We start from the raw sequence: 13420 nt of genomic DNA, 5'->3' as shown, positions 1-13420 counted from the left end.
TTTCCAAAAGCAACGATGAACACAGCCATGGCTGTCCGGTTGTGAGGACCAAAAATCGTAATGGGTTACCACGATGGTGTGTGCGCGCCTCTAAAAACTTCCATCCGACAACCCCATGTCCTCTTCCGCGTATACAAAACGTGAAGGAACTCGCCATGTTCTCTCTGGGCTTCCAAAACTATATATTCACAGTAGTAGGGGAGATATGAAGCACAGAGATCTTTGTAACATTACCAAGAAATCCAAAACGCCTTCAGTACGCTTTATGGTCTCCGGCGTCTCTGCTTCCTGTGCGATTGCACGGACTGGCTGCGGGTATATAAACCATTCTTTCGCTCTTCGGGTTTTATTCTATCATCTACACCAGAATATCCTCTGCTTTTTCCCAAAAAGTCATACAAGCATGATATGGCGCGGCCGTCGGACTGACCGAAAAATCTATCAGGCACAAGGATGATGCGGCATTGCGCTGGGGATTGCAGCAGCGGAAAGAAAGAGGAAGAAGGACATGGTGTGTGCTTCTCTAAAAGCAAATAGAAGCACTATCCATGGTTGGGAGCGAGTGGGACTTGCGAAGATCGTCCCTACTACAAAACACGGACGGACATGTTTCATGGAGTGCGGCTCTCTCCTTCTTCCGCAGCAGATTCGGGGTATATAAACCTTCGATTGGCGTCTCTGCTACCTTCTTCCTACTATCAACTACTTGTTTATCGAAACTAAAACACGCGCCTTTGTATCCATGGTCCTTCTGGTCTGGAAAGTCTCTCCAAAAGGATCCTCAACATCGAAAATGGCCTTCTCGCCGGCCTGGAAGCGCCTAAACATCCTTCCGTCCTTTTAATGTTCTGTTGAAAAGGCACAAGAGCGAACATATGCCTTCCATGTTTCGCTGCGATCTTAAAAATGGGTCCAAAGATTTGATGCGGGAGATGAGTGCGAGATCTGTCTCATCGATACCTAACAGCACATGTCGGTGACATATGAGCTGTTCCTCTGCATGAGATGGTTGGGTATAAATATCACTGGCAACACCTTCATACTTCTGTATCACACTGTTCTTCTGGATCTATCGAAAATGATGTACATCTATCGCATGGTCTTCGTGCTCTCCAAAATATCTACATGCTTCCCGCATGTTTGCGCTGCTCCATCCAAAACCCCTAGAAAACGACTACATAACGTCGAAGCAGTGGAGTTTCGCATCAGCTAGTTTATCGAATATATAAACCAGCACGTCTGGGCAGTTCTTTCATCATCGTGCTCTTCCTGAGTTCTCCACAACTGGCATTGAAAAGCTTGATGGTGTTCCGTTTTTCCAAAAGCATTCGTTACCTGCTGGTATGACTATGTGCTGTCTTTTTCGAAACTAACGCAGTTATAGGGGATGGAGTCAAGCCTCTGGATTTTGAAATTGGTTACGTTGTCGCTCAAACTGCAAAGATGACCGTGCATGTGTCGGGTCGAACAATGACCATTTGCTATGCCGATGTGGTTGAGAGCGTCGAGCTTGCAACACGAAAAACCTGCAGTACAACTCGCTATGTGGTATCTCGCGGTTTGGCAGCCGTGTATATAAATACTTCTGCGGTTACCTTTACTCTCCTCCATCACACTCTCTTCCCGAGTCTACCAAAAAGGGTACCATCTCAGCTGAATGGTCTCTTCTTCTTTTCCAAAACTTGTAACTGGCGCCTTGGATGTTCCTCCTTCCTTCCAAAACGCATAGCCAAAGTGTCATGAGTTCGAGACTGTGGGATTTGGCATTGCCTACAGTATCCCTCACAAACATCCTCGACAAATCTATGTGTGCGTCCGAAAAATCGCGACTGAGGTTGATGATATGGCTAAGGGTGTTGAGCTTGTGACACTGAAAACACATCTGCCGCTTTATATGGGTGTCATCTAGTTGCGGGGCTGCGTATATAAATACCGCTGCGGTTACCTTTGATCTTACTCTTGTTCATTACACTCTCTTCCTGAGTCTACCAAAACTTATATACGAAGTTTTTTATGTTCTTCTCTCTTTTTCAAAACTTGTACCCGGAGCATCTGATGTTCCTCCTCCCTCCCCAACCCCCAAAGAAAAGTACGATGAGTTCGAGACCGTGGAATTGTGGTATCAGCTATTGTATCTCCAAAACAGAGCCAGAACAGAACCATGTGTGCGTCCTGGAAAGACGAGGTACATCAACACATGTGGCTGAGAGCGACGAGTTTGGAGCACGAAGAGAGACTAAGCCGCTAAGAGCGCACTGCGCTATGATCACGTCGTCAGCCGTATATAAACCCCAACTTTCAACGATATCTCCTTCACAACACTTCTTCCTTTCCTTTCCAAAACACTGAGCTGACTACTACATGGTCTGAGGATCTCCTCGCCGAACAAAAGGAAACAGTGCAATTCGCTATGAGATTTCGAGAAGGCGACTTGTGCGATCAAAATGAAAATGCGAAAGGCAAACTCGATGACGAGCCTCTCTGGACTTTAGGGCGTTCTTGTCATTGGACAAAAGCTTGTGTTCTCTTGCTTTTTCACATTCCAAAAATGCGCCCGTCTGTTCAATGTTTATGCTGTTCCCTAGAAAATCTTTCAGGATATTAACATATGAGTGCGCAACTGAAACAAATCACTCAAACCACGGATGAAGATATTCATGCGAGAGACCAAAAAATCCATGCAGTCATTTCATGTCCCTGCGAGTTCTGTGGAGTCTGCGATGATACCTCAACCTATCCACTTCAAATCCAACGTCCCTGACCTCATGACTCGAGTGACGCATATATAACCTCCACATCCACACTCAGTCTTCTTCACTACACTGCTTCCTCTCTCTTTCTAAAAACCCCGGGCCACCATCCCATGGTCTGGAGTTCTTCTCTCCAAAAACTGCCAATGTTGCGGTCGATGAGATCCCGCACCAGCACTTCGCGCATTAAAAACAAGCAATTCTGAAATCCTTCCATGGAGCCCCTCCAAATCCTCTGCCGTGGTTCGAAATCCAGATAGCTCGGCTTGAAAGTGCTTAGTAGGGAGATGACTAGTTATTGTTGTGGGATTGATGAGGGGAGTGTGATGGTGTGAGCTTTTGTGTGTGTGTGTGTGTGTGTGTGTATGTGAATCGGTCGAAGCAGGTAGTCATGCGATTACAAAGCCGATGCTCTGCAGCCTTTCATATCCTGGATTCATGGATACAATATCTGTGAACTATGTCTCTCTATCACGCAGGATTAACAAGACAGTCTCAAAATACCTATCCTGGTATCCCATATAGATCCATCTACCTTCACACACACCTCCACCGTGCAAATCTACAGCCTCAGCCCCCTCAACCCCTCCCCCACCGCCTCCCTACTCCTCAGACTCTCCCCCGCCGCCCTCTGCGCAAACCCCACCACATCCTTAACCTCCCTCCCCCTGCCCAACCCATGCGCAACCGCCCCACAAAACGTATCTCCAATCCCATTCACACTAACCACCTCACTGGGCTGTAGCACCTTCTCCACAGGAAACAGTCTTACGTAGAGACCCCCAACGCCCTTGCCCTTGCCCTTACCATCCCCATCTCCACCAGCTACACCAGCCGACGCCGACATATTCCTCGCAAGAACATACCCCCTCTCCCCCTCCTCAAACAACTCCTCCGCATCGTCCTTGAGCAGTTTCGTCATCAACACGCCCTCACTCCCCAATTTCGTCAGGATAGTAGGGAAGAAGGGGAGGAGTTTGATGGTTTGTTGCGGGATACCTTGATCCACCAACTCACTTCCCACTGTAACCGCGAGGGGAACTCTGAGCCCGCCATTGGGTATACCTAGTGCGTCTATCACACTAAACCATTCCGGAGATTCGAAAAGAGATGACTGCGCGGCGTAGTCGTGGAGAGCGGTGAGTTCGTACGTGTTTGGTGTTATGATGTCGACTAGGGGGGTGGGGTAGATGGATTGTGCGGCCGTGGTACTGGGGGTGGAAGGGAATATGCGCAGCGCCTTTGCCGTGGAGACAGGCTCGAAGATTGTGGTTGTGTCGGGGTGGCGGGCGGCTTGGAGCCAGGTGTGTAGAGCGGGTGACGACCAGTTTGCGTCTGCGACGAAGGCTTTGGGACGAGGGGAGGTGCGGGAGAAGATGCTGGTCGCGAGTTCTGAGATGGTTCCGATTGGGATGGTCTCGAGGATTGACATGTCTGCCATGGCGAGGGCGAGGTCTTTGTTTGTGTTGTTGATGGCGACGTATTGGGCTGTTCGGGATGGGGCTGGGAGAGTTTTTATGCCGGTTGTTGGCATGCCTTCCGATTGCAGCTGGCTGAGGGCTGCGCGGCCGCTGAGGTCGTCGCCAACGGCACTGTGAAGATGGACGAATGAGCCGAGGAGATGTGAGGCTTTTGCGATGTTGTGTGCTACTCCTCCTAATGTTTGGGTGATTACTGCTGGGTTTGAGGTGTGAGGTAGTGGTTCCGTTTGGCTTGCAGAAGCTGTGAACGGAGCATAGTCACAGGAAAAGTCAACTGCAAGAGCACCTGCAACGACTACATCCGGGACTTGTTGAGACTCCTTTGTGGACGAAATTGACGTAGCAGGAGTAGAGGGAGGCTCAGAAGGTGATGAGGTTACACTAGAAGCGGGACTAGACTGAACAGGAGCGAAGTAAGAGGAATATCGTCTAGCATACTTACATCAGTGCCAGTCTACATCAAGCAACAAGAGTGCTGGCTCACCCTTGGGCTTCTTCCTGCTTTGCTTCCAGTATGGCAAGCTCTCGTGCTACGATGGTAGCCCGTCTCACGTTCGATTCTATAAGGGCCCTGTTGGCGGGTATACTCTTGCCCTTGCTGAGTTCCTTGATCTTAGCAAGCACAAAGGGCGTGTTGTCTTTGCCGGAGATATTGGCTGCTTCAGCTTGTTTCAGAGCTTCGGCAATGATTACATCCATTTCATCCTTGGGTATAGCGAAATCGGTAGGAACGGGGTTGGCGAAGAGAAGACCAGATGAGATCTGAAGTGCATGTTGCGCATCTAAATGGTATTAGTAATGGAACAAGAAGGAGAATTTGAAGACTCACATATGACAGCAGCCGCCTCGATCTCATCCGCAATGGTCGTCGGACTCTTGACTCCACTGTCCCTCGACCAGAAGGCAGGGAAGTCTACATTGCCTTTTCGTCCATCGGCGAAGGTGCCTACGCCCACGCCTTCGGTCTCAAGATACTCTATCGTCCGTGGTATGTCGAGGAAGCTCTTGCAGCCACTAGAGATAACGGTGACCGGAGTCCTGCCGAGCTCTGTCAAATCGGCAGAGATATCCATGCTTGACTCAGCGCCGCGATGAACCCCACCAAGTCCACCTGTTCCAAAGATCTTGATGCCAGCGAGGTGAGCGAGCAGCATAGTGCCTGATATAGTTGTACCGCCATTGAAGGACTTATCGGTCAGTCGCATACCGCACACATAGCCGAGGTCTCGTCGCGAGAGCTTCATTGTGTTTGGGTTACCAGCAGAAGAAGCCAGCTTGATCAGCTCTTCTGGATCCATGCCTACACGTGCTACACCGTCTAGAATGCCAATGGTAGCCGGGATGCCGCCATTCGTGCGGACTACGCTTTCGAGGAGGGATGCGAGGGCTACGTTCTCAGGGTAGGGAAAGCCTGTCACGTGAGTTAGCAAACGATGCGCTTACGCATATCTTTCAATCCTACCATGAGTGTAGATTGTCGTCTCCAGCGCGACGACGGGCTTTTTGGAGTGTAGAGCTTCGCGCACCTCCTCCGAGACGCGGAAGAAGCCATTGTTGGTCAAATGGCGCCTTCCCGATGCAGTCGCGATGCCATTTCGGCTGGCAGATATCCGCGGCCTACCAATTGAACGTGCTAGAAGTCTCATAGTGACGTGAGAGGGTGAGGATGGGTAGATAGCTAGAAATGGAGGGGTGAGCTCAAGCTGTCGCGCCAAGACGCGGAGGTGCCAGGGAACTCCGAAGAGAACACCTACGACGCAACATCCGCCGCGTAACCACCGACTGCCCAACCCGCCAGCCAACCCAATTCCCTCACCACCGACCTCATATATGACTGGATAGCTTGACTGCTGGTCCAACAATGAGGTCTTCCCTCTTTACGAGCTGCATAGCAGCGCTTTCGAGCTTCGCGAGCGCCGAACTCAACCTCTCACAACCGCTGCTATCCAAGCAAGTGCTACCCAGCACATTTACACCACCGCAGGTGTTTAAGAATGCCAACCTAGTCCGGACGACGAACCTGGACAAGGCATACGTCAGGGAGACGATCAATGTCATAATCGAGAACATTGACGACAAGGCGCAATCCGAATACTACCTGCCATTCGACTCGAGCACGCTGTCCAAAGTTGGAGGGTTCGAAGTAAGAGACAAGAAGGCGGCTGAGAAGGGCATCTTCAAGGTCGAGGTGGTGGGCTTTGATGCAGAGAGGTAGGCAATGGTACAATTGATATCACATATCGAGACTGACTGGGACAGCTCCGTCGAGTTCTATAAGATTCATCTCCCCGAGCCCCTCGCACCCAAGGCGCAACAAACCATCAGCATCTCCTACTCGATCGCCTCGGCTCTGAAGCCCGTCCCCGCCCAGATCGCCCAGACGGACAAGCAGTACATTCAATACGACTTCAGCGCATACGCACCCTCGGCCTACCTCACCGAGAAGCAGCGAACCAAGGTCAAGTTCCCCAACAGCGATGTGCCAGACTACACGAGCCTTCCCTCCGAGCTCAACGACGAGCAGACGGCCGACCCCCAGAAGCAAGGCTCGACCTTCACATACGGTCTCTACAACAACGTGCCCGCAGGAGCCCAGCAGGCCGTAAGCGTGCGCTACGAGTTCACCAAGCCCGTCACCCACGCGACACTGCTGGAGCGCGACATCGAGGTCTCGCACTGGGGCGGCAACCTGGCATCTGAGGAGCGCTACTGGCTCGTCAACCAAGGCGCAGGTCTCAAGAACCACTTCTCGCGCGTAGAATGGCAGCGCCAGTCCTACCTCAACCCACCCACCTTCGCCCTCAAGGGCCTCGCTCTGCCCCTCGCCCCCGGCGCCGTCGACCCCTACTTCACCGACGACATCGGTAACGTCTCGACCTCCAAGTTCCGCCCCGGCAAGAAAGAAGCCCTTCTGGAACTGAAGCCGCGCTACCCCGTGTTCGGAACCTGGAAGTACAGCTTCCGCGTTGGCTGGAACGCAGACCTATCCTCGTACCTGCGCAAGCTCTCCACGGGCGACACCTACGCGCTTAAAGTCCCCTTCCTCGAGGGGCCCCGCTCCGGCGAAGGCATCTCCTATGGCCGCGTAAACCTCCGCGTTATCCTCCCCGAAGGCGCGAAGAACGTCAAGTTCTCCACCACCGTGCCTATCGTCAGCAACGAGACTAGCCTCCACAAGACGTTCATGGATACTCTTGGTCGCACCACACTCGAACTTACGGCTATCAACTTGGTTGATGAGTTCAGAGACCGCGATCTCGTTGTCACGTACGACTACCCCTGGACTGCTGGATACAGGAAGCCTGTTGTTATTACTCTAGGCATGTTTGCCGTGTTTGCTATTACGTGGGTCGTGGGTAGCATTGATACTAGCATTGGGAAGAAGAAGACTGCGTAGAAGAAAGACGAGAAGGGTTGGAATGTACAAAAAGTAAACAGGGAAGCAAGGATTGATATCGAGAGATTTTGGGTATCGATGTATCAGGCTGCATGAACTGGGTTCACACAGTCAGTCAGTCAGTCAATCTAGGAGTATAGCGATTTTTTGCAGGTACCATGTAGGAAGAATGAATACGAAGTTCCAATTCCAATTTCCCCAGTGTCCAAAAGTCTAGGGTATCACGCACTGCTCTCTTCCGTCTCCCACGACATCTCCATCGTGCTCTAATCCAAATTACAACCCAGCACTCTCCGTCTACTTCCACTTCTCTCACAGCTCAAACAAACACAGCCCCATCAAAAAGGATCCCTCCGTCCCTTAACCCGATGAACATGGCGACACACAACCCTAACACCCTCCTCACACCCCCTCCTCCCAACCTCACTCTTAACACACTGCGCTATGCGTTCCGCAATCGCCACACTGCGATGCGTACCAGAGTGACAACACACACTCAGACTGACCTCCATCTCCCTCCCCCTTCCACCATCCCTGCTTCTAGCGCGCTCCCCAAACCGAACAACCCTCTCCACCGCTTTCCGCGCCGCATATCTCGCCTCCTTGTCTTCCATGACAATGTCTTGAATCCGCGGACTCACGCCTGAGTACTCCCGGCATAGAGAGGGTGAGGGTGGGCGGACGGTGCGTGCGTCGATGGTGTAGAGGTGTGGGATTGGTGGGGTGCGGAGGGGAAGTTGGGAGTGTAGGAGCGTGGCGCGCGTGGATTCTGAAGGTACGAGGTCCGTGGCGAAGGTTATTATGTAGACGGTTGGGGTTGGGGGGATGGGTGTGTGGTAGGTGGGTTGGTGGAGGGGAGGGTGGGAGGATTGGTGGGTGTAGTAGGAGTGCGATCGTGGTAGGCTGGTTCTTTGAGGCGGAGTAGAAGACCGATATCTTTCTCGATGATGGAGTTGGGAGTCGTATTCGAAGGAGTGGGAGTAGCTGGCGTATTGCTTCTTAGGCATCTTATCGCTAGTGTCGTGGTGCCGTATGGGGGGTCGAGGTGGTATGTAACTGCTCTCCCTCTCCCGTTCTCTTCCTCTATCTCTATCCCTCTCTCGATCTCTCTCCTTCTCCTTTCCCCTCACCCTAACCCGTTCTTGTTCTCTCTGTCTCTCCTCCTCCGCAATCCTCACTGTCCTGCTCGACGTCCCCTGAGCAGGCGGAAGATCGAAATGAACGTGTCTGCCTTCCGTCTTTTTGAGACTGCTCTTACGCGGTGGTTTTTCTGGCTGCTGTGTTTGAACTGGTTTGACGTATCTCCAGTACTCTGTTTGGGAGGGTCGGTATGAAGTGTTCGGTCTGTACGAAGTGCTTGGTTTGTGGGCTGCGTTGGGTCTTGGGTACGCTGTTTCGTAGTAGGAATTGTAGCGACGTGGTTCTGTGTATGAGTAGGGTCTGGACATGTAAGTTGTGTCGTAGGATCGCGAGGTGAGGTTGTGAGGGTAGAGGGGAGGATGCAGGTAGGTGTGTGAGTGGTGGGAGCGAGGTGCGGAAGTGTAGCGGTACATGGTTGTTCCTTCTCGTCTTCATGCCTTTTGCGATAGCGATAGAGTATTGTACCTCTCCTTTGTGTGATACGTATATCTACAGAGCCATAGTAACGTAGGTAATGATATTGGTGGTGTAGGTGACAGACGTTTGCGAAAGGTTCAAAGTTCTTCGCGTAGGTTGATGGTAGTACGATACTCATAGTATGGCGTTCGCGCTCCGTGCTTGTGAGCATGCCGATAGGCAGTCGAAGCTCGTGGGAGTCACAGTCGCACAGAACGGCATGGCGTTCCTGCTTCCCCACACTGCCATGTGTTGGGTGCGCATTGCACTTGCCAAAGCAAAGCTGAGGTTCGGAAATAGAAATTGAGATATGGGAACGCGACTAGCACGGGTATATGATTGCTATGAAGCTGTTGCGAGTTTGGAAACTTGGTTTAGGAGTAGAATCAGAAGTGGTGATAGAATTGACAGGAGCCTTGCAGTGGTCGACCGTTGATGACTTTAGGAAGTGACGATTGGTGAGATGACGAAGTGGTCAACAGACTGGAGGAAGGAACTATCAACCTTGGAAGCAGCTACCTCACTATTCTTCAATACCTCTTCTTTACGAGCTCTTTTCTCTTACGCCAAACAGAAGTCTAGTGGATATGTCTACGCCACATCACCAAGGCCTCTTCAGTTGGGCTGCCGCCATTGTGGATTTACAGACTCGATCAGTAATCTTCTCATCGAACCTGCCTACCACAAAACTTTTGTTGCATCAATAGTACCCACCTTGAAACTCGCAACGACTTCGACACGAGTTTACAACTCAGTACATCTCGCGTCTAGTCAAGCTTTCTAACAGTGGGTCACCGGCCTCTCTACTGCACGACATCTGTCTGACTCCGCCACACATCCTCGCTTCCACAACAACCCACGAGGATCCAGGACTGCAGTTTCGCAATGTGCTCAGTTCCACATTTCGTCGCTTGCGTTGGGCATCACCACAGTCAGAACTACTTAGCCTTCCAAGGCTGGCTTTGGATGACTTGCTTATGATGTGCGAAGCGGTCCCGGCGTGTAAGCCGTATATTGGCATCTCGGCGGTATCTCACAATTTGCGGTCCGTCTTGAGGCCGGCCTTGATCGTCCGTTGGGCATCAAGGTTCCATGTCGGCGTCCTCGCACGGCTCGCTGACCGCTGCGACGACCCGGACGAAACTCCAGCTGCAGGTGTTCAGAGCACTGTCGCTGTCGACAAGCGAGGTGTTGTGATTGCCTTGACTAGTCGACGCGAGGCATCGCGACGTCGCTCATGCTTGAGCAGATTTCGCCATCGCGACAGCCCCACCGGGACCCTGCACTGTCTCGAACATCGACAGAAGCCGTGTCTCGTTATGTGGATATCACATATTGTGCATGCGCGGTGCAGGCATACCGCTGCGCTCAAGGCTCCGAAGTTGCGGTCTGACAGATTCGGAACCGCTGAGGGGTCCGACGACCGACGTTGTGTAACGAGCTCTTCGAAGGGTAACCCGGACAGCACATAGCAAAAGCTGCGAATATGCAAACCGATTTCTTGCAAGTACGACCGAACAGCCATGGCAGGGACAAGCTCTATTGGAACGAAAGAGGCTAACGATTGACAAGGTCTCTGATTGAATTGGAAGGACAAGCCGCACCGTCTCATCATGCCATATGAACTGAGAACTGACACAGTCTCCTCAACACCATGCACGACACATATCTCGGACCTCTTGTCGTCAAGAAATCCGAGCGTTGTCAGTGAAAGGGCCGAGTTGTATCAGCCGTTCGCTTGCGCCTTCGATCCTCTTTGGAGCTCGTCGCGATACGTGCACGAACAAGAGGTTCGTGACCGAAATGTGCCCGACAGCCGCTGCTCAGCGCACAAGCAGTACTCACTGCGAAAGTACAAGTCGTACCGAAGCCGGGGAGATCATGACCGAGATTGCACGCTCGATGAGACGCGCAAAGAAGACGTTCAGAACATTCCAGGGTGTCTTCACTCTACTCCGCCCGTGGAGGTTCTCCACTGTATGCGCGTTTCGATGTTGCAGCTAGAGCTGGGTCAGGGGCCCCTCCCGCACCGGATACCACTATCTGCACCCCAGACCCTAGCTGCTTACCGGCTATCGTCACCAAAGTGGCATGCCGGAGAACGTCTCCAAGTCGCCATGCAATTGTTTGCGATAAGCAATCGTCGATAGGAATCGGAGTCAAAAGGCCCTATCGTGCATACTCAACACTCACCACCCACCGGTGTACATGCAGCATGCCAGCTGAGACAATGTTAATAATAGGCGCATAATGCGCATCTTGCATTTCCCTCACCTATGTACCGTTGCGGGGTATCCCGTTACAATTTCGGCTGCAGTAACGCGGTAGGTGGCCTTTCCTGTGGGAGCTGCCTCTAGCCGATGCGTTGCCTGTCTAATCGGTGAAGGAGCAAACGTTCGATTGGCGAAGACTCAGTCAGCGGGAAAGCACAGCGCGGTTGGTGTTACTTTTCTTGTCAACGTTTCGCCTGCGTGGGATACTGATTCGACGACCGGTGTTGCGACTGCATGTGCTGTTGGGGTTGATGGCCTGGATGGGGTACTTGGCTCGCAAGGCGGATCTGAGCACATCTTCCTGTCACACTGCTAGTAACGCCTTGGAGATCCTACCGACGCGGCTACCGTTGAGGGAGCCTCACTTTCTCAAGGCTAAAGGCGAGCTTGGTGGTTGTGTCATGTACCTTCTCTTTCGCTACACAGGGCTGTCCGTCGGTGTGATACGTCCGCAGTCGCGGTCCACGGATTACTGGGGACGCGAAAGCGATGTCTGTATGGGGTTGTGGGATCTGCGGGTATCTCCTCCGCCCGCTTTCCACACGCCTACCCATCTTGGCAACTGCCCAGGTGTCAACATCTGAGATATTCGCATCAAAGGACTTTGTATGGCCGGGTCGTTGTACCGGTCATGTTGCTGAATATAGTCGAATACGAGCGCAAACAGGTTTGACGCTTGTCAAGACCCACGCGCGCGCCTACTCCGAGTATATACACAAAGTATAAAGAAGAAAAAGCAACCACGAAAACACGTGCTAGGTTACCCAGGTGTGTAAACCTAATCGTCGAGTAGCGTCTAGCGTACAGTCGGCATCGACAACCGACATAATCACATCATTCGCCATCACCGCAGCATGAATCGGATTTGCCTCAAGAGTCAAAATACGATGTCGCACGCGCTACAAGCCTGTCGTAGCTGCGTAGCATGAGGCATCAAGGTCGTCGGCGACTGCGAGGCAAGGTATGGCAACCACGCGCCCCCCAGGAAGCTGAACTTGCCGATGGAAAGCGAATGTGCCGCAACCTTATCCCACCTGGCAGCAACACCCGTGACAAGTTCACGCAACGGAGTCTCCTCCGCAGCACCTCAATGACGCCCTTTTCCAGCTCATTTCCCAGCATTTTGACCAGAGAAATGCTCGTTGCTGCCCAACATTGCTTCACCGTATCAAACTCTACTCGTACTCCGTGCCATGTTTGCCGTTTCTGGGTGTGCCTCGGGAACGTGGGACATCGCCGTCTACTGCTTTGTCAAGTTTATCAGATGATGAAATTTCCCTTGACCGCTGGACAGGCAATGGAGAAAGGTCCGATGACAGCGGAAAACAGGTCACTTTCAGCAATGATGCATGATCGACAGGATACAGTGCACTTTGCAGTAGATGCTGCGCGAAGTAAATGAATAGGAAAAGGAGTCCATGCAGCGACTGCGACTTTGGAGAGCGCAGCATACGCGAATGGGAAGGAGTTGTACGTTGCGACTCCAACACGTACAAGGTTACCCCAAATGATCGACGGCCTGCACCCGGCAACCAACGCATCAGCATCTTACTCATGCACACATTGTCCAACACGTACGATTTGCCAGACATTCCGAACATCAACCGCAGTACGCGCTCAGTAAACAACTGTCGCAACACTCCCAGCCTCCCCCCAAAAATATCTCGTACGAGAATCCACCTTCACCGCACCCTCCTTAGTCGCATTCATAGCGTAAGTAAGTACGTACTCCAGAACAGCCCCTCCAACACTCGGCACCAAGTCCGGTACGTCACCTCACCCGCCGTAAAGCTTCCGAGCGTGCCCACCTAGCTTGCAACGGAGCACGTGGGTACCGTGACTAAACTAGCTTCAACACCCGTCATCAATAACTTCTGTCTCTGCTCTAGTCCAACTTCAAGGCTCAGGGTCCGCGCTACTCTG

The 13420-nt window shown here is 52.1% G+C and overlaps 2 protein-coding genes across 2 annotated transcripts; one reads left to right on the top strand and one right to left on the bottom strand.

Annotated features, from left to right (window-relative positions):
• Nucleotides 1–3312: 3312 nt before the first annotated feature.
• Nucleotides 3313–5877, bottom strand: J4E83_005093 (uncharacterized protein; the record flags this gene model as incomplete). Its single annotated transcript, XM_049332014.1, has 4 exons — nucleotides 3313–4624; nucleotides 4716–5013; nucleotides 5061–5642; nucleotides 5694–5877. The coding sequence occupies 4 exons, from the start codon at nucleotides 5875–5877 to the stop codon at nucleotides 3313–3315; spliced, it is 2376 nt and encodes a 791-aa protein (XP_049189109.1).
• Nucleotides 5878–6092: 215 nt separating this feature from the next.
• On the top strand, nucleotides 6093–7628 carry J4E83_005092 (uncharacterized protein; the record flags this gene model as incomplete). Its single annotated transcript, XM_049332013.1, has 2 exons — nucleotides 6093–6442; nucleotides 6491–7628. 2 exons carry the CDS (start codon nucleotides 6093–6095, stop codon nucleotides 7626–7628), a joined length of 1488 nt encoding a protein of 495 aa, XP_049189108.1.
• Nucleotides 7629–13420: the final 5792 nt, after the last annotated feature.

This window comes from Alternaria metachromatica (genome assembly GCF_023757995.1).
Source record: "Alternaria metachromatica strain BMP 0045 chromosome Unknown scaffold_9, whole genome shotgun sequence".
NCBI lineage: Eukaryota > Fungi > Ascomycota > Dothideomycetes > Pleosporales > Pleosporaceae > Alternaria > Alternaria metachromatica.
Note: the sequence above shows the minus strand (reverse complement) of the source record. Positions and strands in the feature narration are given on the sequence as shown.